This window comes from Poecile atricapillus, chromosome 13 (assembly GCF_030490865.1).
Source record: "Poecile atricapillus isolate bPoeAtr1 chromosome 13, bPoeAtr1.hap1, whole genome shotgun sequence".
Classification (NCBI taxonomy): Eukaryota; Metazoa; Chordata; class Aves; order Passeriformes; family Paridae; genus Poecile; species Poecile atricapillus.
In genome coordinates this window covers 14,728,985-14,753,472 of record NC_081261.1, presented here as the reverse complement: position 1 = coordinate 14,753,472, position 24,488 = coordinate 14,728,985, and the positions used below count along the sequence as shown (strand labels likewise).

At 40.1% G+C, this 24,488-nt stretch overlaps 1 protein-coding gene across 4 annotated transcripts; it reads right to left on the bottom strand.

Moving 5' to 3' along the window:
- Window positions 1–3,096: 3,096 nt before the first annotated feature.
- Window positions 3,097–24,315, bottom strand: SPDL1 (spindle apparatus coiled-coil protein 1). 4 transcript variants are annotated; one of them, XM_058849120.1, is made up of 14 exons: window positions 24,243–24,304; window positions 23,748–23,843; window positions 22,588–22,635; window positions 20,669–20,851; window positions 18,421–18,597; window positions 17,929–18,123; window positions 17,478–17,627; window positions 16,761–16,859; window positions 15,845–15,955; window positions 13,259–13,399; window positions 11,632–11,741; window positions 10,906–11,093; window positions 9,412–9,757; window positions 3,097–3,920 (listed from the first exon to the last, which is right to left on the bottom strand). In XM_058849120.1, exons 4-14 carry the CDS (start codon window positions 20,825–20,827, stop codon window positions 3,773–3,775), a joined length of 1,824 nt encoding a protein of 607 aa, XP_058705103.1. In that variant the 5' UTR covers window positions 20,828–20,851; window positions 22,588–22,635; window positions 23,748–23,843; window positions 24,243–24,304; the 3' UTR covers window positions 3,097–3,772. The 4 variants fall into 4 exon arrangements, with proteins under 4 accessions (XP_058705103.1, XP_058705100.1, XP_058705101.1 ...); XM_058849117.1 differs by lacking the exon at window positions 3,097–3,920 and having other exon boundaries at window positions 9,207–9,757; window positions 24,243–24,315; XM_058849118.1 differs by lacking the exon at window positions 3,097–3,920 and having other exon boundaries at window positions 9,207–9,757; window positions 23,770–23,843; window positions 24,243–24,315.
- Window positions 24,316–24,488: the final 173 nt, after the last annotated feature.

Sequence of the window (24,488 nt, the reverse complement as noted above, 5' to 3'; positions counted from 1 at the left end):
TCCAGTGCAGTTTAGCAATCATTGTTTATCCAAAATGTTTAACACTGCCATGCTGCATCCATCTGTTTTTTTATAACCATCTCCTCTGATTTTGATAACACATGACATCTTATTTCTCGATTTTAACTAGCAATCATGTGGAACACAGACTGCCAAGTCTCTCGTGGAATTCTGATATGTATTTCTACAGGAAAATCACTTTAACCTTTACCACAGATTTACTTGAACTGGTCTAATCTTAACCATACTAGCTTAGAAAAGGATTCAGCTCCTTACTCTCCCTCAAAATAACATTGAAAGTCATGTTATGTTTACTAAAGTGGGCTAAATTCCCAGCAGCTCCCATTATCTCCATTTACAGACAACAAGCTTAAGCTAAAAGTTCTTAATCTCTTCTGTCCCTGGAAAATCCACTTTATATTGTTATTCTGTCAAAAAGAGATTTTGAGCCTGAACGATTTAATCTTTTACTTTACTCTGGGTTTTGAGTAGTAACTTCCTAACCAGTGGTATCTTCCTCACTCCCAACTCCTGTTGCAGCAAATCCCCTCTTCCCATTCTCTACTTTGCCTAAAGGTTGCCTTGTTTTTATTTTCTTGTTCTACCTTGCTTGTCCTTACTTTGTTTCCCTCTAAAATAACAGCCAGAGGAAAACTGTTCCTTTCTAGCACTCATTTACAAACCTGCTTCTCTAACACACCTAGTTAATACTACTGTCTTTTGAAAGTAAATGATCTAAAATACAGAAATTTCACCTGCAAACTGGGATCCAGTTTGCAGCACTTTTCTGATGCCCTGATGTGATTCTGCAGAGCACAGCACAAACAAAGGGCTCTGGGCCACAGCTCAGGTCCCTTCTTGGACCCTTTGGACTTACCCCAGAAGCCAACTCGAGGGCCAAAACTCCCACAGGAGTTGCTGTCTCCCATCTCCTTCCCTCTCCAGCTCTCAGCATTGCACAGCTCCTGGAACTTCATCCTGGCAGACTTTCATCATGATGCTTTTGCAGCTCCTCAGCTACTGGAACCCACTGCCAGCCACTCCATCTCAGCTCCCACCTTGTCTGGCTATGTCTGAAAAATTCCTGCCTGAAACTCCTCATGAATGGATTGGGGAACCAAATCCTTCCTTAGCTGCAAGAGGAAAGTGCACTCAGAGCCAAGCACACACAGTAACCCTAAAATCCTGTTCTTACAGCAGAGAACAAACCCCAACACAGGTCTGAGGAGTTCACTTGGGCAATAGTTTCACCCTTTGCCCATGGAGGTTTTTATTCCAAGTTGGTTTATTTGTGCAGTTAATTCCATACTAATATTCCACAGAAAATAGTGGGCAGATTCATCACCCTCACATATCTCACCATTTTTACCTTAAGCCTTTTTCAGAACAGGTTTTTTAAGGAAAATAGAAAATTCCTTGCTTCCCTGAAAGATGAAACTCTCTGTGTTAGAAGCTTACAAGAAAAACTTACCTTTTGGGGGCTGGGGACAGGCAGAAGGGAGACAATTCTTGCTCCCTTCAATACTGCTATCAGCTCCAGAAAACAAGACCTTGTAAGATCCTGCCTAGCTAATTATCCACTTTCTAGCTAAGCTAATTTCCATTATAAAGAAGAATTTGTGCAGAAGACATAAATTGCATTTAACTGCCTCTAAATTCTATTCTGTGCCAAGATCTGTGAGCACAGTTTCAGAAAAGCAACTGCTGAGAGAACCAGAACCAAATAAGAAAATACAGCAAGAGCTCTCATGCACAGCACTCGTGTGTTACAGCAAACCCAAAGCCTGAACTCCACATTCCCCCACCTGCAAGAGGATGTGTAAACACAAATATATTGCATAAGGTGGTAGAGGCTGCACACTCCAAGTGGATTCCAGCAGCAGAGACTGCAAAGTAGATCCTGGTGGTAATTAGATAATCAGTTTCATTGTTTATTGAAATGACATCCCACTTTTGTCACATAAATTAACAAGTTATTTCAACCTAGAAAAAAATTTAGAAATGCCACATAGCCAGCAGCTCAATATATAGCTAACTACAATATAAATCAACACACAATTAACATAACATAATTAACTGTCTTAGTAGACAATCTATACCTCAGTACTGCCATTTAAAGTACATTATCCAATGTCAACTTACCAAAGGTTTTCCTCTAAGTAGAACAATCACGTACCTCAGTTGTTGTATAAATTTGTGTCTCACAGTAGTGTCAGTAAAGAAATGTCACTTTTATCATTTGCATAAAAAACGATTTTTTTCTAACATTTTGTAGCATAAAACCAGGATTTCTTCAGCATAACATCATTTAAGTTCGCATGCCAAAGTCAGGAAGGGCAAGAACTATTTCATGCCTATAAAATTGCTGTCAGTAATAATACCTTAGTAAAAGTCAAAGAAGATATTCTCAGTTTATGAAGCTTCATTAACTACAGACCGAAAAACTCAGCTACAATGTAAATTTCTTACATCAGTGATGAGACACAATCTGATTCTGTGACACACAGATTTCTGGTTATTGTGTTCAACATGAGTAGCAGCCCCTGGGCTGTGCCTAAACTGAACTGTGCAGAAATGCTCTGATAACAACACGGAGCTGCCTGGAAAAGGAGAAGACGTGGTCATTGAAGGTGACATTCCCACTTTTTTTGTCACTTCTGCTGTGATCAGAATTTGGTTTCTGTTGAGGTAGTGACTGATGAGCTAAAGCCACCCACATGCACAGTCAGAGTTAACAAAATGCAGGGCACCACTTCAGACCTAGCAGTCTGTAAATTGTAAACAACTGTAAACAAACCAGGGAGCTGCAAGATTTGTTCCCCAATGTATCATTTTCCATGACAGATTTTAAAAAAGTCTTAAAGAACTTTCACTTTAACTACAGAGTCATTTACTTAGAAACTGGCTAAGCCATTCACCAGAGGGAGCTTCAACTGCAGCATCATGACTCAAATGAAATAATCCAACTTCCATACAAATACCCCAAGAATTAATGGAAGTAACTTAAAAGCTCTCCTCAGAATTATTCTGCATGAACTTCAGGAAGTTACAGAACTGTCTCCTAAAAACATGACACACAGCACTTGCATTGCACTTTCTTATCATTTATTGAGAGGTCCTTTTTTTTTTTATCAAAAAGTTCTACAAAAGACATCACCTTCATTTAAAAAATTGATATATGTTTCTTCTCAAATACATTACAGGCTACATTTTATAAAGACAAAAACCTTTAATTAACATTAATTTAAAGAAAAACCTTTAATTAACAGTACAAATACAAGAATCCATTGAGTTTCAAACACTGACCAACAAAACACACAGAGTGATTCAACTGCACTTTTGCAAATAGGTCAGCCTGTAGGGGGGGAAGTTATACATTAGGAGGAAAAACATTAAGAATTCTGAAACTGGAAGACATTTAGGAGCACATCACTTACTTGAGTTCTGCATCAACCTGTCTTACCATATAATAAAACCTCTGTTAGCCAGAACTTCTCCACTACTACAGCCCCATGCTTCAAGGCAAGAAGAATTAATGTGTTTAGAGACCTTGCTGAGAGTGGGGAACAGGCCACGCCTCAGGTCAAGGCCAGGGAACACAGCAGGTGCCCTCAGGGAAGCCACCAGCTCTGCCAGGCAATCACACCCTGCTCTAACAGCAGGCACATCAATACTCAAGTCAGCAACCTGTGCACTGATGTGAGCCAGAGTTCACTCAGCAGCTCCTGCTGAAGCAGGACCCCAGACTGTCCAGGCTCCCTGCAGAATTGATTTATTGCTGAGCACATTGAGTTTCAGAACTTGCCTTAGAAGATACATACAACGTGGAATGTTTTTTCTTCTGTGTTTTCTTCTCTGTTGAGATTTTAGTTTCTCTCTTATCTTCTTCTGTAGTTTCAAATCTGGATTCAGCTGTTAACCTATAGGCAAAGCAACCATTCTAAATACATATTTAGTTAATATAAACCAGGACTAAAATAAGAATTTTAGGCAAAATCAACAAGCCAACTGGCAAACAAGATCATCCATACAGAAACAAAGCAAGTACAGTTTAAGAAGAAAATAAGACTAAACCAAAGCATTTTTATATCAATCCTAATCACATTTCATCACTTAAAGCCTTCCCCTGACACCTCAGCTGCTGAAATGTTTGGTTAGAAAGGTTATTGAATATGTGGAGTGGCTGAGATCAGCCTTCAGAAACACCAGTGACTGTGTCATGCACAGAAAGGAGATCCAGTCCCCAAAAGCACAACTTCAGGTGGAAGGTCTGAGCAATATCATATAAACAGGATGAAATCAAGCTTCCTGCTTCTACACCACCAAAAAAACTGCCCTTAAAATAATATACTCCTTTTAACCTCGTTCTACACTACTATTGCCTTCAGCTCAGTGCTTCAATATCTTAAGTTGGGGGAAGATTTATTTTCAGGCTCTAAATTATATCATTTGTCCGCAGACAGGTTTTAATTCTGCTGTGAATGTAAATGGGGATAAAACTGTCTCATTGCTGTTAAAAAAGATAATTCTGAAATCAAAACATCAGATTGTGCTCAGATGACTAAATCTTGTTTTTAACTTAATGAACATGCAAACATGCCATTAGAACAACTGATGAATTGTGATATTTTACCCAACCAAATCACCCACAGCCCACTGACTGTTACACATGATTATTTTCACAAAGAAAGAAATGATGGAAAATGAAGTTCCAAATTAAACATCACTTTACATAACAACACAAACTCTACACTCATTTATAAGCACACGCATTAAAGAAATTCTCTGGTGACCTTGTGGATTTTTAATGGTCTCAGAAGCCCTCAGTGAGCAACCCACACCATGGACAGCTGCTTTCAGTGATGTTTTCCCCAACACAAATAGCTGCTACTCAGCACTTAATTACAACACAGAAAGGTGCAGCTGAACATGAGGCCTATGAAAGGAGCTGTAACAAAAAAAATTTGGGGAAATTCAGCTACAGATTCAAACTGCTGTCAAACTATGGTGCATTGCAGGCCATGTGCATGTTATTCCCTACAAGCACTGTCTCAACAGGCTGAAGGAAAACAGGCTCTGCTGTGTCTCCTCTAGCTCAGGGTTTGCTCCTCTGTGTGATGTGCATTCAGCCCACACCTGGAACTGATGGCTGAGCACCTTCTGTCCACGGTCACCTTCATTTTGAGTTGGACAAATCACTGTGTGGTTACAGCCAGAAGGAATTGCTCAAGGAAGACAAAACTAGTGCTCCCAGTAGCCATTATGTGGTTTGTACTCCCCCAGCAGCTGCAGCTGGGGATGGAGAGTTCCTGTCCATGAACCTAAATCTGGCAGATTCCCTTCATTTGTCCCTCCCACTCTTCTGCCTTAAACAACCCCTGTCCAAGGCCACCAAAAACACTACTCTAGTGGCCAAAATTGCCAACTGAGTCCCTGTAAATGTCTTAAGTTGCAATGCAAGATGTAACCAAAAGTATGTATCCTATTACTATCTGTTGAAACCAGGTAGGGAAGTTTTCTTTATCTCTTTCGTGACCCATCCCTGTAACTGGGGGATCTCTTCTGTTAATGGGCCCTTGAGTCTCACTGTAGGACTGATAAAATTCCATCATCCCACTGGGAGATGCTCCAGCCAGGGGGAGCAGCCAAGCATGTACACATGTACATCCTTGGAGACTCAGAACTGCACAGCAGCCTTTCTCCACTTAATTCCCAGAAGAGACAGACCACACCCATCTACACCACCGGACCTGCAGAGGAAAAAATGTCCTTCTACGAGATCATGACTTCAACAGAACCACATCTGTCACTCCAGGACAACTGCAGCCACCTTTCCATCAGACTGCTACCAACACCCTGACCAACAGGGTGTCAAGTTGTATTCTGACTCTGTCAGTGGGTTGTTTTTTGTTGGTTTTCTTTTCTGTACAACTGCATTTTTTATTTTAATTATCCTAGTAAAGAACTGTTATTCCTTTTCCCATATCTTTGCCTGAAAGCCCCTTGATTTCAAGATTATAATAATTCAGGAAGGGGGGCTTTACATTTTTCTGTTTCAAGGGAAGTTTCTGCCTTTCTTAGCAAACACCTATCTTTTCAAACCAAAACAATAAACAAGCAGAAAGAACTCAAACTACAAGAACAAATAAAAACCACAGTAATTTAAATTATGTCCCAAAGCAGCACAACTGGATTGATACAAAATATTGCCCTTTTATGATATTACATCATTCTCTCAGCATATAATGTAACAACTCTGGCAATCACATTCACCCTGTGCCTCTTGGTGAGGAGGATATAGAAGCCAGGACTGAGGGAGTGAAGCTGAGCCTGGGAAGAAGAGCTGGGGCAGATTTCTTTCTTTCTCATTGTCCCCACTGTGGCAAGGGGTTAATCTTCCCCAAGTGTGGTTTGCCCATGACCAGGTGACCTCTGTCATGTTACCCACACTTTTTCTATCCAGTGCTCTCATTTGCCCTATGGAATAGAGGGAGGAGCAGCTGATGCAGCTGGCAGCAAACTGAGGCTCACCCCACAGCCCCCAGAGCACCCCTGAGAGCGCTGTCCTGGTCCTCAGGTGTCAACACAGGCAAGGGATCAGAAAGAACAGACAGTGGTCAAACACTTCAAGCAAATGCTGCTGAAATTATGACATGATTCAAGCTTTGACTCTACAGACTCCAAAACTGAGATAGAACTGGGGCTCCTTCCACCTGTTTAAGGAAGATGAACTTGTTTCATCAGGTGGAGCTTTACTTCCCAAGGCTGAGGGCAGTACCTAAAACCCCAAAGAGTATTATTATTAGTTATCCAGATCTCCTGCTGAGCCAAATGGCCACAGGCAATTGGACAAAGCCCAAGTGAAGTAGATTTGGTGGATGTAATCCAAGTAAATAATTTAAAGGAGCAAATAAGCTCTTAGACATCCAAGCTCTTCTTTAGATCAAAAAGGCAAACAACCTAAAATCTCAATGCAGAATAAATTGTGCAGCAAGGACTAGAGTCTGCTATTTCAGTTTAAGAAGGGGAAAAAAAGCATTTCAATAGAAAAATGTATATTTTTATTGACCAGTAAGTTGGCCAAACAAAAGGTATCACTGCACATAATCCTTGCATTGCCAGAATTCCAGTATGCATTGACAAGTGACAATCACCACCTGAATATTTAAATCTGTGGTCTCAATACTTTCATATTGTAACCTAATTTCAGTTTACACAAGTTAAGCTTGTGCCACCACCACCTAATGAGCTACTCCAGTGCTGGCTGCAGCCCAAATCACCTCAGCAAGGAAGTCTCTTCACACAAGGGAGTTTGTCACCTCCACAAACGCACAGAGATCACTTCTCACCACTTCCTCATCGCCTCCTGGGCTGAGATGACAAATTCCAAACACCACTTTCTAGAAATGAAGTTTGCAGCCCTTTCACAGCTATGGTGGCTCTGTTCTCCCACAATTTATGGGCCAATAGCAGAGCTCCACTAATTACTGCACAAAAACTATTCCAGGCACAAAAACAACCCCCAGAGACCACAACAGCCTTTTCAGCTGCAGCATCACATTTTTGTTAACACAAGGTGAAACACTGACAATTATCCACCCTTATTTTTTCCTCCCACAAACTCTCCCTTTTCTGATTCCCACTCCTGATCAATTTGCCAATATTTTCTGTGCCCAAAGTTCAGCCACATCCATCACAGAACAGTCTAGAGCTTCTTTCAGTGTTTAGAAGTCCAGCTTCTCAAATACTCAGACTTTAACATGACTTCCTATTTTATAGCACATCACAGCAGAACAGGGCTAAGTAAATCCTTAATGTTAGCTTAATATAATAACTTGGGCTTCTAGTAGTTCATTAATACAATTAGAAACAAACAGAACTATCTGCCTGGATTTTCCTTTTGGCAAATCTGGCTCATGCTATCACCAAAAAAAGCTTAATAGCCTATATGGAGTTTTGTGGCAGCTTGTGTTTGTGGTTTTTTATTTTTCAAATATTTTTCATGTTTTGTTCCTTAACTGAACCAACAGCAATGGGTACAAGATTAGAAACCTCCCTCTGAACTATGGTTTCATCTTCCTCTTCCACTTTTTCTACTCTCTCTGCTTTCCAGCATCAATGCCACAAATAATTTCCACTACTCCCCCCCTCTTCAGTAGGTTTCCCCCTTCAGTTCCTATAAACTATTTCCAACACTTTCCTGTAAGCATACATTGTATCTTCTTTTCCCAATGCAGAGGATGTAAGTTAAACTTTTCATATCAAGTTACATTCTGTCTGTTCCTTTATGTGTAGAGGACATTGTCAAAACCCAATACCATCACTAAATTATCCCAATCTTTCCTCTCCACTTTCACCCACATCTGACCTTCCTGACTTTCCCTCCTCACTAACAATCCCACATTTTAACACAGCTGCTAAAACTGCTGTTTCTGCCATATTCTCTCCATAGTTTAAGAAGACTGCAGTGCTCGGCTACTTTAAGTCTGTTAATTGCATCCATGCAACCACGAGTAATTGGTCTAAGAGCCAAAGCATCAATCCAGTTACTCCTGAATGCCATTAACTTTGGCTATTTCTTCTAGCAGATGTTAGAAAGTTGCAAGCCCAAAACATCTGGACTAGCCTAGACTTTTTTCTACCCCCAAACATTTAAATACGTGCTTACAAAGATTATGAACAGAATACAAGAAGCATTAGTTGAAAAAGTAGAAAATCAAAATCAGCATTGTTTTCACCAGGATAAAAAAGCTGAAGATAATGACTGTTCTCAGTTACTTTATCATCTAGCAAAAAGTAACTTCAATTCTCAGTTCAGGGGAAAAATTCCATCTTAATTTGGCAGTTGTGTTTCCAGCTAACATGCATCCAGACCATGCATTTCATTTGTCTGACAATACAGATAGCTAATTAATTCTCTATTATCTTGCATAATGAAAGTTAACACAATTCAGGTGAAGAATTACTCAAATAATTTTTTAGGCTTTTAGCTAAATCTGGAAGTTGTGGGGGGCTGAACTTAGGTATGAAACTGGAACATGATTCCAGTTGCCTTTATTACCTTGAGCTGTAACACAGCTGCGTGGCAGTTTTGAGGTGACCAAGAACACAAAGTTTCTGATGCTGGTGCAAACCAAGTGAGCTGCCACGCTACCTGCACACTCTAAATATCTTCAAGCAATGGGAAAGTTATTTCAGAGACTGTTTCAAGAGTCTTTTTTATTAGTCAGCATTTTAGTCCTCCTAAAAGGCAGTGAGAGGTTCAGCGTGGGCAGCCGGAGCTGAGGAATGACACTGCATGCAACACTGAGGAAATAGATAAAGAGGTGGAGAGCACAGTTCATGCAGCGAAAGAAAAGAGATGCAGGTCTGTGCTGATTGCCTTGAGCAGAGACAGAAGCTGACACTGACCTGGGGACAGCTGGAGCCAAGGAGTTGTTTCCACTTCTGCTATTTGAAGTCAAGGTGAGGTGATTCTCATCTTGAATTTTAACTCTTTTTCTTTCTCTTTCAGGTTCAACAATGTTTCGTATTGCCTGGAGAGCTGTATGTAGTGGGGACGCTTGGAAAGGCTGTTTTTTTGGAGAAGCATCACTTTGCTCCAGGTTCTTGGCCGTCATCTTTTTCCCTTCCTTACTTGGCAATTGAGTGAGAGCAGTTTCTTTTACTGGAGTATTTTTGCTGTCAAAGTATTCACAAGTTGCATTCACTGGAATTCTCTCCCTCTTCTTTTTAATTTTAGGACCTGTAAGCAATTCTAAAGGAAAAGAAAGGAATATACTCTTTGTACAAAAGACAAGCTGGAGATGACTTGTCCCCCAACATGTTCATAATAAAACTAAGAACATTTCACAAGACTAAAGAGCTTGGAACCATTCTTAACAGACGATTTATATCCTTTAAAGAATGTTTCTTTATATAATCTGATCATCCTAACAGAAGCTATCTTGAAAAAGAGACAACAACTTTCTCCTCATCCACTCAGTCTTTTCACCAAGGCTTTAAATTAAATGCTCTGAACTGCAGACTGCTGAGGTAAGCTTCCACAAATAACATTAGAAAGTTAAATCCTCTGGGTGTGGACAAAAACAACTTTCCTATCTGGTTCCCCACTCATGGAATCCCAAAATGGTTTGGGCAGGAAGGGACTTTAAAGGTCAATCTGGTTACACCCCCTGCCATGGGCAGGGACACCTTCCACTGTTCCAGGCTGCTCCAAGCCCTGTCCTACCTGGCCTTGGGCACTTCCAGGGATGGGGCATCCACAGCTGCTCTGGACACCTGTGCCAGGGCCTCCCCACCCTTACAGGGAATTTTCTTCCTAATATCTCATCCAAACTTGCTCTCAGTTCAAATAGAATCCTCTTCCTCCACAGCTCCCTTGCTTTGCACGTACTCAGGTATCAGCTGTTTGTCAGGTGGGTCTCTCTAGTCAAAATATAATCCATATTACCTTGAGCTACTAAACTGTTTTACTGTAAATGCTTTGCACCTTATTCCAAAGCTCCTATCAGCTGCCTACTCCCAGAGAGCCAAGGCTTCTCATCACCACAAAAACACTGCTGCTATTATGGGAAACACCTGAGATTTGGTCCCACCCACTTGAGTATGGTTATCTGCCTGTTTTCTATAAAGCCCCTGAACACTGCAATTTTTAACTGAAAAACTGCATTATTTAGTCTCCTCCAGCCAGTGTTCACATATTCAAGTGAGGTCTTGAGCAAGGCAGGGCTTTTCTACCTCAGCTCAGCAGATTTTGGGTCAGGTTATTTCAGAAGGTCAGCTAGCCTTTAAGCATTAAATTCTGGAACTAAACCAATATCTTTCTGTTTTAATGTCATTCCATTTCTAGAGGCTGAGAAAATCAGAAATCTATATTTTCCCAGATAGAAAAGAAATATTTACCTTCAGGTTCATATTTCATTTTCAGCTCATCCAGCATAACCCGCAGGTTCATATTCTCACTCTGACAAGCTTGCAAATGCCTCTCATTTGTGAAGAGCTTCCTTTCAAACTCCAGGACCCTTTGGCTCTCATACAGAGCTTTCATTCTCTGCAGGGATAGTTCATTTTTCAGTGTTTCAGTTTCCTTGCTGGGGTGGGAGGAGAATTATAAAATCAGTCAGACTTGGAATGGTTTGGGTTTTTCTTTCAGTAAAGCAACAACTAAGTACTCAACTTCACCTTAAATTATTAATATATTAATAAGAAAAATCAAGCTTTTTTGTCCTATAAAACATTTTGAGTGTTATTATCTCACTTTTTCTAAGAGAAATAAACATACATAACCTAAAGACTAAGACTTTTCATACAGTTTCCTTACAGATCAACTTTTAATTGATTCAAGGTCTCAACAGCCCTGTATCTAGGAGTATTAACAACATTCCTGGAAGAAAGCAATAATCAAACAATATTTCTGCTGTTACCTTTTAAAACATAAATGAAACTACAGAAAAAAAGAAAAAAAAAAACCAACTCACTCCTATAATGAAGTCAGAAAATGCAACAAGAACAAAACCCATCTGCACATGTAGTCAGTACATACAAACAGTAACAAAAAAGGGAGGATAAAAGTCAAGTACCTAGCAGATAACCCTACCACAACCAGGGCCTCAGGCTGGAAGTACTTACTTTGAGTTATCAAGTTTAATTTGCAGTAAATCTGCATAGTAACCATTTTCAGAATCGCTTCCCTTCGCACCATTAGCAGGTCTGGACTCCTCCATATTCTCATATAAACTCTGATAAAGAACAAGTGTCAGGTTGTCAAGCAGTGTCCTTTCAGAAGCACATTAGCTTAGTTCTTAGGAAATATTTTCCATGCATTTTGATGAAGAAGCCTCATCATAGGGGGATTTAAACACAGAAGATAAAGCTCAGCTGCTCTAAGTGCTTTCTCATTTGTTACAAATGTCAAATAGCACTAAAACTGACAGATCTCTCCCATTCACTGAAAAAAGGGAAAAAATGTGAGTTATCTCAACTCCAGAAGGTTTGTAAGCAGAACTGCACAACAGCTTCCTTGCTTTTTACTTGAAAACACAGGGTATGTAGTTAACCCACAGGGAATTTTTCTCAGCATTTACCTCTAGCCTTCAGCAGCTGGACCCCAGAGGAATACCAGCCATGCTAATCAATAGTCAAAATCTCAAAATCAATTACATTTTTCAGATAAGGAAACTGTTTTGTAGTAAAGATGTTATAAATGAAGCAACACGTGACACTGGGGGTGTTGTTTGGTGTTTTTTTGTGAACCAGCAGTATTCAAATTTAATCCTGTCCCAGAGACCTCCCAGGCCTCTGTCAGTCACTGCCCACAGACATTTTGATGGTTACTGGAATCAATCATTTGATTTTCAAACACTACTTATTTATGACCTAGAGACAGAAGTAAGTACAGATCAAGCTTAAACATGACAAAACTGGTAAAACAATCAGACTTTCTCAATTACTGCTAAAATGGGTTAAGCCTGGCTTCACACCACTTGGGTTAAATACAGAATAGAGGAGTCTATCCTGGAAAGCATAATCCTAATGCACAAGCTAATACACCTCAGTTTGCATTCCAAAGCTCTGTTAAGAAAGGGCCACACAAGTACAGAAACATGCAAGAAAGGCTCCAGTTTTTCACTCTGGAAACAAACACATCAGTAGCATTACACTGGTGGTGTATACAGAAGTCCTTGAGTGTTTCTCACTTTTCAAAATTCTGACAAGATGTTTTCAAGGTGCATTTCAAGAGGACTGAAAGAGCTGCTTAACAAGGATGATTAAGCAATTCAGTTTTGCTAGAAAAGAGCATGCTTCAGCTGCAAAGTTAAGACACATCAAGAAAATAAATACCAGGAAATTCAATAGAGCTGAGACACTAAAAGCTAAAGCCTAAACACACACAGTAAAAGCACCAAATGACTACACCTTTCCCAGTGAAAAATTGGATGTCACAGCTCAGTGAACTTTGACCAAGTAACTGAATTTAAAAGCTAGAATATAAAAGATATGAAGGTGCTTCACACAGGACAAAAAAATTGTTTCTTCAACCCAGGTGTTGGATGGGGTATAATTTTCTCCTTCTCTGCACTTGAGGAGTCTAATATTCTCCAGCTGTAGAATACAATTCAGATCAAATAAAGATATGAGTCAGCTTTTGGATCCCTTTTAAAATCTGAGCATGGACTTCAAATAGTTTTCATAATTCTTCTTGTTCTCATGTTTTAGCTTCCAATTAAAATTTTCTACTTAATTAAAAATCACATACCTTAAATTTTTCTAGCTGCCTCACTTTCATAAGGAGATCTTCTATTTCACCATTCTTTTGCTCTAACATGGACTGTAAGCGTTCCAGCTGATCAAATTCCGCCTGGGAGCCTTTCAGCTGGAGCAGTGTAGCCATCTGCAGCTAGAAAAAAGGAAAAAACTATTTATAACAAGTACTGGGATTAGTGACTGAAAATCCAAGCCTTTTACACAGAACTGGGAACTGAAGCCTTGTGATTCTAAACCTGAATACAAAAGGGCACTGGATGCTTAAACTCGGTCTTCATGACACAATCCTAGCAATTATCACCACAGACACTCCAAGGCATGAGGACAGCTGAGATTTCACTGAGCAGTCCTGAGGTGTCCCACTCACCTCTGTGTTGGCTAAGGAGCACATAAACACACTGCCAAGGACACACACAACATTCCACATTCACACTATCAGCACCAAGCCAGCCAGAACCCAGGCTGAGCCCAGGCTGATTTATCAGAGCTAAAATGCATCTTGAGAACTCACACAGGAAAACCCACAAGTTTAAGCCCTTGTTTTTTTCAGTTCTGTTTTTCAGGTATAACACCACCATGTTTGCCTTCTACAACATTACCCCGAGAATTTCAGCTTTTTCTGCTTATCCAATGGAATACATCCTTTCAAGCAAAAGAACACCCTCTGTCATTACAAAGGAGAAGTTATAAAAATCTTACATTTACAGCAATATTTCTGTTGGTGTTAACATAATACTGAAGTACAAGGCTCTTAATACACTCAGTTACAGGTGAAAAATTAGACATTTAAACAACAGGAAATACAATAAATGAAAGACTTCACAAAGTGTTAGTGAAAACAAGAATTTGTATCAGTCTAGTCGGTATGGATAAGGTAACAATGGGAGGAATCACAGGGAAAGGATCAAGTGAAAAATTAGATTACAGAGAGAAAGTGAGAAAAGCATTTACCCTATAGAATTTCTTAGGTCAAGGGTATTGATGATTCTGTGCTCAAATTAGAGCTAATAAAAAGATTCAGTCATCTCCTCAGAGCTTCTACAGGATGTAAGGGAGACAAAATTGTAAACTCCACCTCACTGGCTCACTAAAACTATCCTTACCATTCCCAAGCACAAGACACCCATCCTTTTTCCCCATTCCCTTAAAGCCCTCCTGCTAACTGTCAGAATTGCAAATTGCAGCTGATCTACATAACAGAGAACAGGAACTTAAACTGGAAAGGATTCTCTGGACTAGGAAAAATGCTCTAGAGGTGGTAAAGCTTTCCCAGGAGTGCTGTGTACATTCTGTTCAGGAGTCATATCCTCAGAATTTACCAGTAAATACCACAAAGTGAGATCCTTCAACTAAAGATGCAGCAGCAGTTTCCTGTGGTAAGCAGCTTTGAGTGGAGTGATCAGCTAAACTCACACTGAGATTTAACTGGCAGCCTCTCTGTGCAGCACAACACAGAGAGGATGCTAACAGGGACCTAAGACAGCAGCTTAAGCAAAAGAGCTGTCCTAACAAACTACCCATCTCCAATACTATCCAAAAAAAATTACAAAAGAATTTCAAAGAAAAGCATTAGTACAGGGATACCAATTTGCCTCCATTTTTGGTACTTTTAGTGTTAGGTGTGCTTCTGACACCATTCAGTCAATATGACTGACTTACCCCCATATCACAAGGAGAAAATTTCCAAAGGAACTGATCTTACCCAATGACTTTCCTCACACAAATCTTTGCTGTATTAGTAGGGCTTTTCTTCTACTTTAAGACCATTGTTTGAACTATTTTCAACCTACTCCACAAAATCTAGGTAATACAAACCTTTAGTGCAACTCATATTTATCACCCTTGATGTTTAAGTACTCTCCTCAAACTGCATGACCAAACAGTTGATCAAAATGAAAGGATCTATTTTAGGATTGGAAAAATCATGATACCAACATGACAACAGTTGACAGCTCTGCAGCATCCCCTTGACATTGTCTTGTAAATCTGCTTCTGCTAACTAGTCCCCCACAATAATCCCAACAAGATCCCATCCTACAGCAGTGGAGTTTAAGTTAAAGAGTTCTGAAAGTTATGATTTATGTTTACACCAAAAATAGGGAAAAGCAAGAAGAAAAAATATGGACAAAGACAAGAAAGCAACACAGAGGTAGAAAAATCCAAACCCCTATAGTGTGATGGTAGTTAAAGCCTGTCCTTTACTTCATGCTCATTCCTGACAGCCACACTTAATGCACAAAGACTTGATTCATGTAGTACAAGAATTAGACAAGAAAAGAAAAAACAATTACCAAGACAAACTGAATGCTAGTTTGACAGACAGGAGTTGTGTTTTACTTTTATCCATTAAACAACTACAGCCAAAGAGAGCAAACATGGTGCCTTCACTATAAGGTGGATGCTGTTGGACTACAAGAGTCAAACAGCACAACATCATCTCACTTGTTTTTTCTCCCATTTCCCTCCCTCTAGACTACTGCCCCATATTTTAAAGATAAGAAATCCCCTGGCCTTGTGCATTAAAGCTGTGCCTTATCAGACCCAAGGACACCCTGGAGTATTACAGGAATCATCCTACCTTCATTCTTTGCAATTGTTCTCTACTGAATGCATGCTGTTTTTGTAGGGACTGATATTTTACTTTCACACTGATCAGCTGTCGTTCCATTTCTGCCCTACGGTCCTCCACCTACAGAACATTGTGAACAATTATTACTGTGAAATCACAACACTTGCTGTCACTTGGATGAAGAGTTTGATAAGGACATGTTGCTTAGCAATTTGTGTTCAGTCTGTAAATACTGCTTTTCCAGCAACAGTACTTGAAAATACAGGCTACTGTGGTAGAAGTGAGTAGACAGTGCCACTGAAGCCCAATCAGTGAAATGCAACAGATTTTTCATTTGTTCTTTTGATATCAAAATAAAGTAACATTTCATATGCTTCAGTGTTGCTGTAGAATAGTTTTGTCCACTGGTAACAAAACAAACAGTTCAAAAAAATCTGAACTGTTTTCCAACTTCACCCATCCCCTGGATGCTGCCATGAAACACAATGCTTCCTATGCATTTAACTCTAACTCAAAAGCTAATGCCAAAACCCTCCAAAAAGCTCAAACATCCAGACATTTTCAGGAAGTTTGTAAGGCAGCTTTTATCAACCTGTTAATATTTCACATACAGTCTTCTACATGAAAGATGGATTTATCAGCTGAACACAAAATCAAGGGCTGCAGACAGAACCATCACGAACCCTCAGTCACAACTTTTTGATTTGATAGTCAGATAACTTGAAGTGATTTCATTAAGTTTATTAACTCCTTATCTTCAGAGAGACCCTGAAATGGTTTTCCACATGTCAGATCAACACTGAAGCCATATTTGAGGAATAGAGATACATGCTGGCCAGATCAGGTGCAGATACTCTCATATTTTCAACACAATGTAAGAAAGAAAACTGGAAATACTTCTCAGACATCTGTTGCATAGTTGTACCTCAGCAAAGAGAGAATTGCCTTTACTTGTAGGGTCCAAAGATTTTTGCACTGCGTGATCCAGCTGAATCTGAAGCTCCTGATTAGCCTCACGAGCTTTCTAGATTAAAGCAAAGAGGATATCGGTCATTTAAGTATCTGATGTACTGCATACATGAATTTAATCAGATAGCTTTAACTCTTTTTAATTTCCTATACTTTAGCAGAGATTACATTGTACTGAAGTCCTTAACTGTACATACAGTCCTAGTCACTAAGAAAAATTAATTTCCTTTCAGTAAAACACTTAATATTCCACTTGTTCTTCAGGACAAGAGCACAACGAAAAGCCTTTAAGGGTAACCTTTGGTGTTTGTCAACTGGATTCATGATATTCAGACCACTTTCTTAGCTGTGTTCATCAGTCACCAATACTCTGCTTCCCAGTACAAGATTCTCCATGATTTTCAGCAGGAATTTGAAATAAAAAGGAGAATTCTGGCAGTGACCTGTGAGAAGATCCCCAAGAGGGAGAACAGTGCCTTGCAAAGGCTCTCCTTTCACAGCCACCACAAAACAAGCCAACAGAGAGCTTTTACCACCAGGCAACACCAAACATGACCAACCAATATCCTTCTCTTTCCTCTCTCTCACAACTCCTACTCCACTAAAAACCTGGCAACACAGATTGTGCAATTTGGGCCTTATCTACCACTGTGAAGTAGAATTAAGAGAATACCTCTAATGCATTACAGTAAAAAACAACTTCTTTTTCCCTCTCTTCTTTTTCCCCCTGCAGCCGCTCCAGCTGGTTACGTAAGTTATTGTTCACAAGCTCTAATTGTTCTTTACTGCACTGCAGTTCATTCAGCTTTTCTTCATCATTGGCCTAAAGAAATAAAAAACAAGTATGAAATAAAAAATATTTGAAACAATTGGAAGACAAGCAGACCTAGGTAAACCAAAGCCATTTGTTAGAAGTAATTAGTTTTAAGATAAAATGTTATCTTGAAAAAAAGAACAGAGGGTATTAAAGCCTAGCTATTAAGGCTGCTACTTTTTGCTGTGCATATTGTCTGAATAAAAGTTAATCCTAATGTGGCACTGTAAACAACACACCTAAAAATGAAATGAGCAAAAGGGCAGAATTTCATCTTGGCTGCACTGCAAATTCAGTGCTACTCACACACCTTCTGACTCTGGAGTTCAGTGAGCTCTATCTGCAGGTTGAGCACTTCAGCAGACATGGTCTCATGGACACGCTCAGACATCATGTGCAGTTCTTCTGATTTGGCAGCAATTATTTCCTTCTGATGCTCCACTTTTTGTCTCAGCTGTTTCTCTGAGAGTCGGGTTTCATCCAGTTCTGCTTTCAGGTTCTCCAACTTAAAAACAGTTGACAACTAAGTAGTATAATTTCATGGTAAATTCTTGAAAAGCACAATATTTCTGACTGTTCCTATTACAGAAAATGTCTTGGAAAGACAAGAGTTGCTTTAAAAATAAGCATTGAAATTTAATGTAATTCATAAGTGACTACAGATATTTTTTTTTTAAACCAAACAAGCTACTATACATTGTAACTATTTATTATTTCCTTTGGTAGTTAAGAGAGCAAAAGTTAAGCAAATAGTACCTAAAATGGTATTAAGATTCTTTCAGCTATATATTAGTAACCAAACCTTGTTTTTAAGGTCACTGATTTCTTGTCCATAGGCTCTGTCAAGCTGTTTTTTCTGATTATCCAGTTGCACATTTTGCTGTTGTTTAAGGGAATCACACTCAAAATTCAAGCTTTCCAACATTCGATTCTTGAGCTCAATTTCTCTCTGAAGAGTGTACTTCTCTTGCTCAAATTTCTGAAAGAAATGACACACTAATGAATCTAGATGTAATTGCACACTGTTCCCTAAGCATTTTTGAAAAATGCTCAGAACCATGATGCTTGTAGCTCATTTAGTCTTTTGTTCAGAGTGCCAATTAGAGAGTTGTAATACTCATGTTTAAAAAAAAAATAAAACTAACTGCTCTAAAATGTTTTGATTTGTAAACATTGTGATTATAATTTGATTGTGCAATATTCTCTTCTTCATGGAAACTCTATTTCTTTGCACCCAACATGAAAGGTATAGGTATCTTTTCTGCAAGTGTCATAAATTTAGCCAGTTTATATGCCCTTTCTACCACTACAGAACCCAATTATGTTAAAAATTACTACAGTACATCAAGCAGAGCAGCTGAGTTCACCAGTTCTTTTAAGACAGCTAAATTGTCTGTTTCATAATAAATCCCATCAATTCTTCCAGACTGAAGAATAATTTTTTAAACAGTTTCCAGCTATGATTGCATGTTGGCTAAATACAAAGGGCAGCTTCATTTTACTCTTCCATTCAGCCAGCAATTAGGGAAAAGAAATAGAGAATCTTGAAGGCAAAAAACAAAAATAAAGAAGGCAAAATAAAGAAGCCAAATTAATCTAAATATGCAGATTTTTTTTCCTTTTCAAAATAACCTAACACTTGAGGCACAAAGCAGAATTAAATAAAAAACTAAATGCTCTCAGGTATCAAAGTGATCTCTGTGGCCTAGACACAGCTTATCAAGGACAGGCTTAGCTCTCAAATACCCAGGGCAGGTTTCACACAAAGATAAAGACTGGGCACAGGACGAGTTTGGGAGTGCAGTGCTCAGCCAGAGCCAAAACAACAAAATCCCAGCAAGAACCTGCCTGCACCTGCTACAGAAGAACACACAGAGCTTTCTGAGAGGCTTTTGTGCCTGCTGGTGGAACCCACACTCGTGTTCACAGTAACTGCCTTGGCTCTCAGACTGCAAGGAGAAGAACCAGAGAGAGATTCAAAAGCTCTGAAGAATCTGTTGGGTAAGCATAGCTCCCACAGAAAATGTTATTCTACTGCCCACAGTTCCTACCCTCCACCCCTGGTATCTAAGTTACCAGCCAGGCTCAAAAGTTGGCTCCGGCTTTTCACACAGGATCACAACCTACGGGAGCAGCTTGACAGCTGAGTACCTGCTCTTTCTGCTGGTCAGCAGGAAAGGATGATCCTGCCCTGGCTTCCTTGGAACTTGTGCCTCCAGCTGCCTCTCACACAAAGCTTACTAATGGTGAACTGACCAGAATAAAAAATTCTGTCCATTCAGAACAGCAGGGTGCTGCAACCCTCCAAGCTGCTACAAAACAAACCTTTCAGCTCTATCCCAGGACAAGGGATGGATGCACAACCAGAAACAGACTAAACAAAGATAAATAATTTCTGTGAAACATGGCCTGGCTTTCATTTGTGTTCATGTTTGAACACAAACATGAACATTAAAGCCTTTATGAAAAGTAGAAGAGATTTTGCCAACTTAAATTTTCTCAAACAATTGCTAAAAAGAAAACTGATCAACTAAATAATACCTCTATAATTCAGCACTATACTACTCCTTTTTCTGAGCTGCAAAGAAATGTGCTAATAAGTTCAGAACCCCTGGGTATTTGGAAAATTTAAACTTCACTACAGAAGAAATCAATTTTACAGTCTTGCTGCTAGCATTCTTCTCACAGCTTTTAAGTGATATAAAGCTGACTGGGAGAACATACAGGAATGAATTGCTAAGCAGAGGCAAAACACATGCTCTGAAGCAAATTTACTTTAGCATTTAGCATTCATTTCACATTAAAGGCAATTAGTCCTACATGATACTGAACACTTGATGCATAATTATCTATGTAACCCTGTCCCAGTTAGATACAATTATGCTCAATGTCTTCAAGCTGAGAAAAAAGCCCTCTCTACAACTACTTAGAGGTTTATTAAAATTAATCTAGATGCTAGAAGGCTTGTAAAACACCTGTGCCTTTCAGAAAATAGTTGAAATAAAACAAAGTTCTGGTTTTGAACTTTGAGAAGAAAAGGCAGTCATCACCTCAGTTTTCTCAGTCAATTCAGAGCGTGTTTGATCCAGCTGATTTTGAATCTCACTTTGGGACTCCAGTAAATGCAAACCATATTGTGCTGCCTTTCTTCGCTCGTTCTCTGCTTCCTTGAGTTGCTGTTTAAGACTTAAAATGGTCTCTTCCTCCATTTTTCTTCCTTCTTTTATTCAACACTGCAAACAAAAATTATTAAAAAAATACATTGCAGTAAAAATATTTTACAAATAAGAGTAGTTATCTGAAAGAAGTAACTGGATTTCCTTTCTTAACAAGATAGAACAATATATTTTTGCATTAATACAAGACACAAAAAAAAGCTCACAACACAGACCTGTGAACAGTAAAAAACCAGTTATTTCTTCATAAACTTAGTTACTGCCTTATTCTTGAGTATGTCTAACATGCAGCAAAAGCATTCCTGTGCACACTCCTGTGCCTGGTTTCTTTCTACGTCACAACCAGAGTTAATTTAGGACAGAGCTCTCTTGTCAAGTAAAAAACAATTAAATAACCTTAGAAAAACACTGCTATGCACTTGGCTGACACTATTTTCTCTTGGTTATGAACCAAGCCCCACCAAGTCCAGCATTTCTTATGTACACAAATAACACTTAAGAATGGCGTAGGCAGCAGCCTTAGCAGGACAGTGTACTCCTAATAACATTATGTGGGATAGAGAAACAGATAAAAGGAAAGGAAGAGCCAAAAATAGAAGCCCTATTAAAATATATGGAGTTTAACACAGGGCTGTGCATTTATTTAAGTCCTTAATGAAGTCTTTCAAAATTTAGTTGCTGCTGGCAACTTATTTGTAAATACTCATCTTCTTGTCACATTTCAGAAAATTCATCCTTTTCTAACTAAGACAGAAGGTGAATTTTGCAAAAATGTTAGTTGAAGTAAATCCAAGAAACCAAATATTTAAAAAAAAATAAAAACCAAGTCAAATTAACACCATAAGCTGGTATGACTGCTTGCTCCCAAATCTGCTAAATCAGCCTGCTGCAAAAAAATCCTATTAAGACAGAAAACGCTAAGTAACTCGGGCTTTTGAACAACATATGCCAAGAGTGTTCCCAGAAAGTAGGAAATAAGACTGAGAGACAAACACACAAGAAAAATTTGTAGTTGATTTTTCAAAGTCAGGGCCCATAACTTTTCTTCAATTTCAGAAGTAAAGTAATTCTGTATTGAAGAACTAACTCTTGCTTTTTGTTCTCACAGAGACAATTTACTGGTTGTCATTTCTTACTGGCATATACATCATTCTTATGAATGATATAACACCTTCACTTCTTTATTTGCTAACTTTTATTCAACATGAATAACTCCTAGAAGAGCTACCCAGCTTCTCCTGATAGAAAATAATGTAATTAACAGGCAGAAGTAATTGTGTCAATACTGTGCCAATTTCTTCGCAAGGCACATAACAGAAATGATCACATTCTGGTTTTTGCATTTTCTCCTCACTTGTTGCTATCCAGGTTTTAACACATACAAAGAGACTTTATCCAGCCAGGCTTTGAAACTTCAGTTTTCACCTCTAACCACTGCAATGCCTGAAATACTTTTTACACCTACAGTAAAATAAACTAGTAAAACACAGGAATTTTGCATACCAATAATCGAGAATCATCAGTATTACAGTAATGCAAGGACAGGGACACCATGCACGATAGTCAACATTTGATAGTCAAGTGTGCAAGGCAAGGTGCAGCAATACAAGAACATAGGCAGCAACTTCTGGCATGCATTTCCATTAGTAGAGAGTATGAATGAATCATTGTTCACTTACACAAACAGAATTTAGAAATAGCTTTATTTTCTGATCAGACAACAATATAGAGGCAACACAGCCATTTGGCAGCTCCTAGTTTACTAAATTAAATGAATAGCATGTTTAACTCACCTCCAGAAGACCATTGAAGTATTTCTTGACCTTATTTTTGCACTCTACCTTTAAAAGAAATAAAAAGCAACAGTTGTTACTGCTGGATGAGTCTGAGCTGCCATCACAGCACAGCCCTTCAGAACAGTCCCTTTCCAGAACAGGCTTAACCCTGCTGGCTGCCTCATGAACATGCAGATCACAAGCTAAACCCCCACATAAATGCAAATCTTATTCAAATCTCAGTCAGGCAGCTGTCAGACAGTTCAGAAACAGATCAGGCAATGCTGCCAAAGGATGGCTGCTCTGCAATTGGCCTCTGGGGCAGGTAAGCAGGTTACAGGATCATCTCCTTCTGGTACACCTGCAATTTTTAAGGGTTTTTTTTTGGACTCTCCCCTACTTCTTCAATCTCTTGCAATTCTGTTCCAGTTTCACATCCAAGAACTTTGAGCTCCTAATAAATTATTTACTAGGCAACAAAAAAAAAAACCCAAACAACATCTTATGGGCTTTTTTTTTTAATTTTATAGTTGAAGTAAGGAGGAAATGAGAAATAGCTTTCCTATTCACACATTCCTGCTGACTATTAGGGAACATAGCAAGTATGCTTTTTGGAGCACAGCCAATCTCAATGTTTCCTTGTCAATTCTGGATGAATCAAACAAGTCTAGGTAGTTTTGTTCATGAATTTGTACACTGAAATAATTGCCAGTCATTTAATATTATACACGGGGGTAAGTAAATTGCTCTGAAAATAATGTTTTAAGATCAATTGAATGGGTAGCAAGGTGTGGAGGTAGGAGGGGGAAATAACAGACATCAGACTTCATTTATTCTGCTGAGTTACAAGAGTTACTCACTTTTATCCAAATATCTTCAAACATTTAATGAGAGATCCTATGCTGAGAGCTGCACACCTCAATTATTCAACCACTCAAGTACCCCTTAATAACAGTAATAGGGTAGGAGATAAAAGGCAGTCTCCTGGCAGGTCAATTTTCTTCTCCCAGTCTAGCACAGTTCTGGTTAAACTCCTGTTCCCCAGGAACACATGTAACAGCTGTGTTCAGATCCTGTCAGAAGCACCTGTGCAGTTTTCTGATCAGGAACACAATTATCAGGGTGGTTTTTCCCCCTCAGCCCAGGTATTTCCCCGACAATTCCAGCCAGTTACTTACACAAGTCCATAGCTGCACCTACCACGTTGCACACTCAGGCTGAAAGGTTTCCGGAGCTGATCACCTTCTACAAACAGGTTCCTGGGTGGGTCAGTACTGCAGAGAACATACAAATATCACACTACAGCCTCACCGTTCAGCCAGCACAGAGCCCGGGCAGGCTCTGGCACGGCTGGGTGTCACCAGCGCCGCGTCCCCGCTGTCCCCTCCCTCCGGGCCCGACCCGCTGCAGACCGGGCCGGTGACCGGGCCTGAACCCCCACACCCGCTACGGCCCGAACGGGCCCCGAGGGCGGCGGGGACGGGCTCGCTCCGCTCCGCCGGGGCTCGTGGAGCAGCAAACGGCCCCACCCGCTGCAGGGAGCGGCGGCCGGCGCTGGCAGCGGCTCCACCGCGAGCAAACCCCGCTCGCTGCGCTCGCTGCCCTCGCTGCCCTCCCTCCCCTCCCTCCCCTCCCTCAACCCCCTCAACCCCCTGTCCCCGCTCTCCCCGCACCGGCCGCTGCCGCCGTTCAAACTCGGCTCCACGGCGCCGCCCAAGTCTCGCGAGATCCGGCCCGCCCGCCTCGCGCGCAGGGCGGACCCGTGCGGTGCCCTGAGGGCGGGCGGTGCTCTGAGGGCGGGCGGTGCTCTGAGGGCGGCGGTGCCCTGAGGGCGGGCGGTGCTCTGAGGGCGGGCGGTGCTCTGAGGGCGGCGGTGCCCTGAGGGCGGGCGGTGCTCCGAGGGCGGGCGGTGCCCTGAG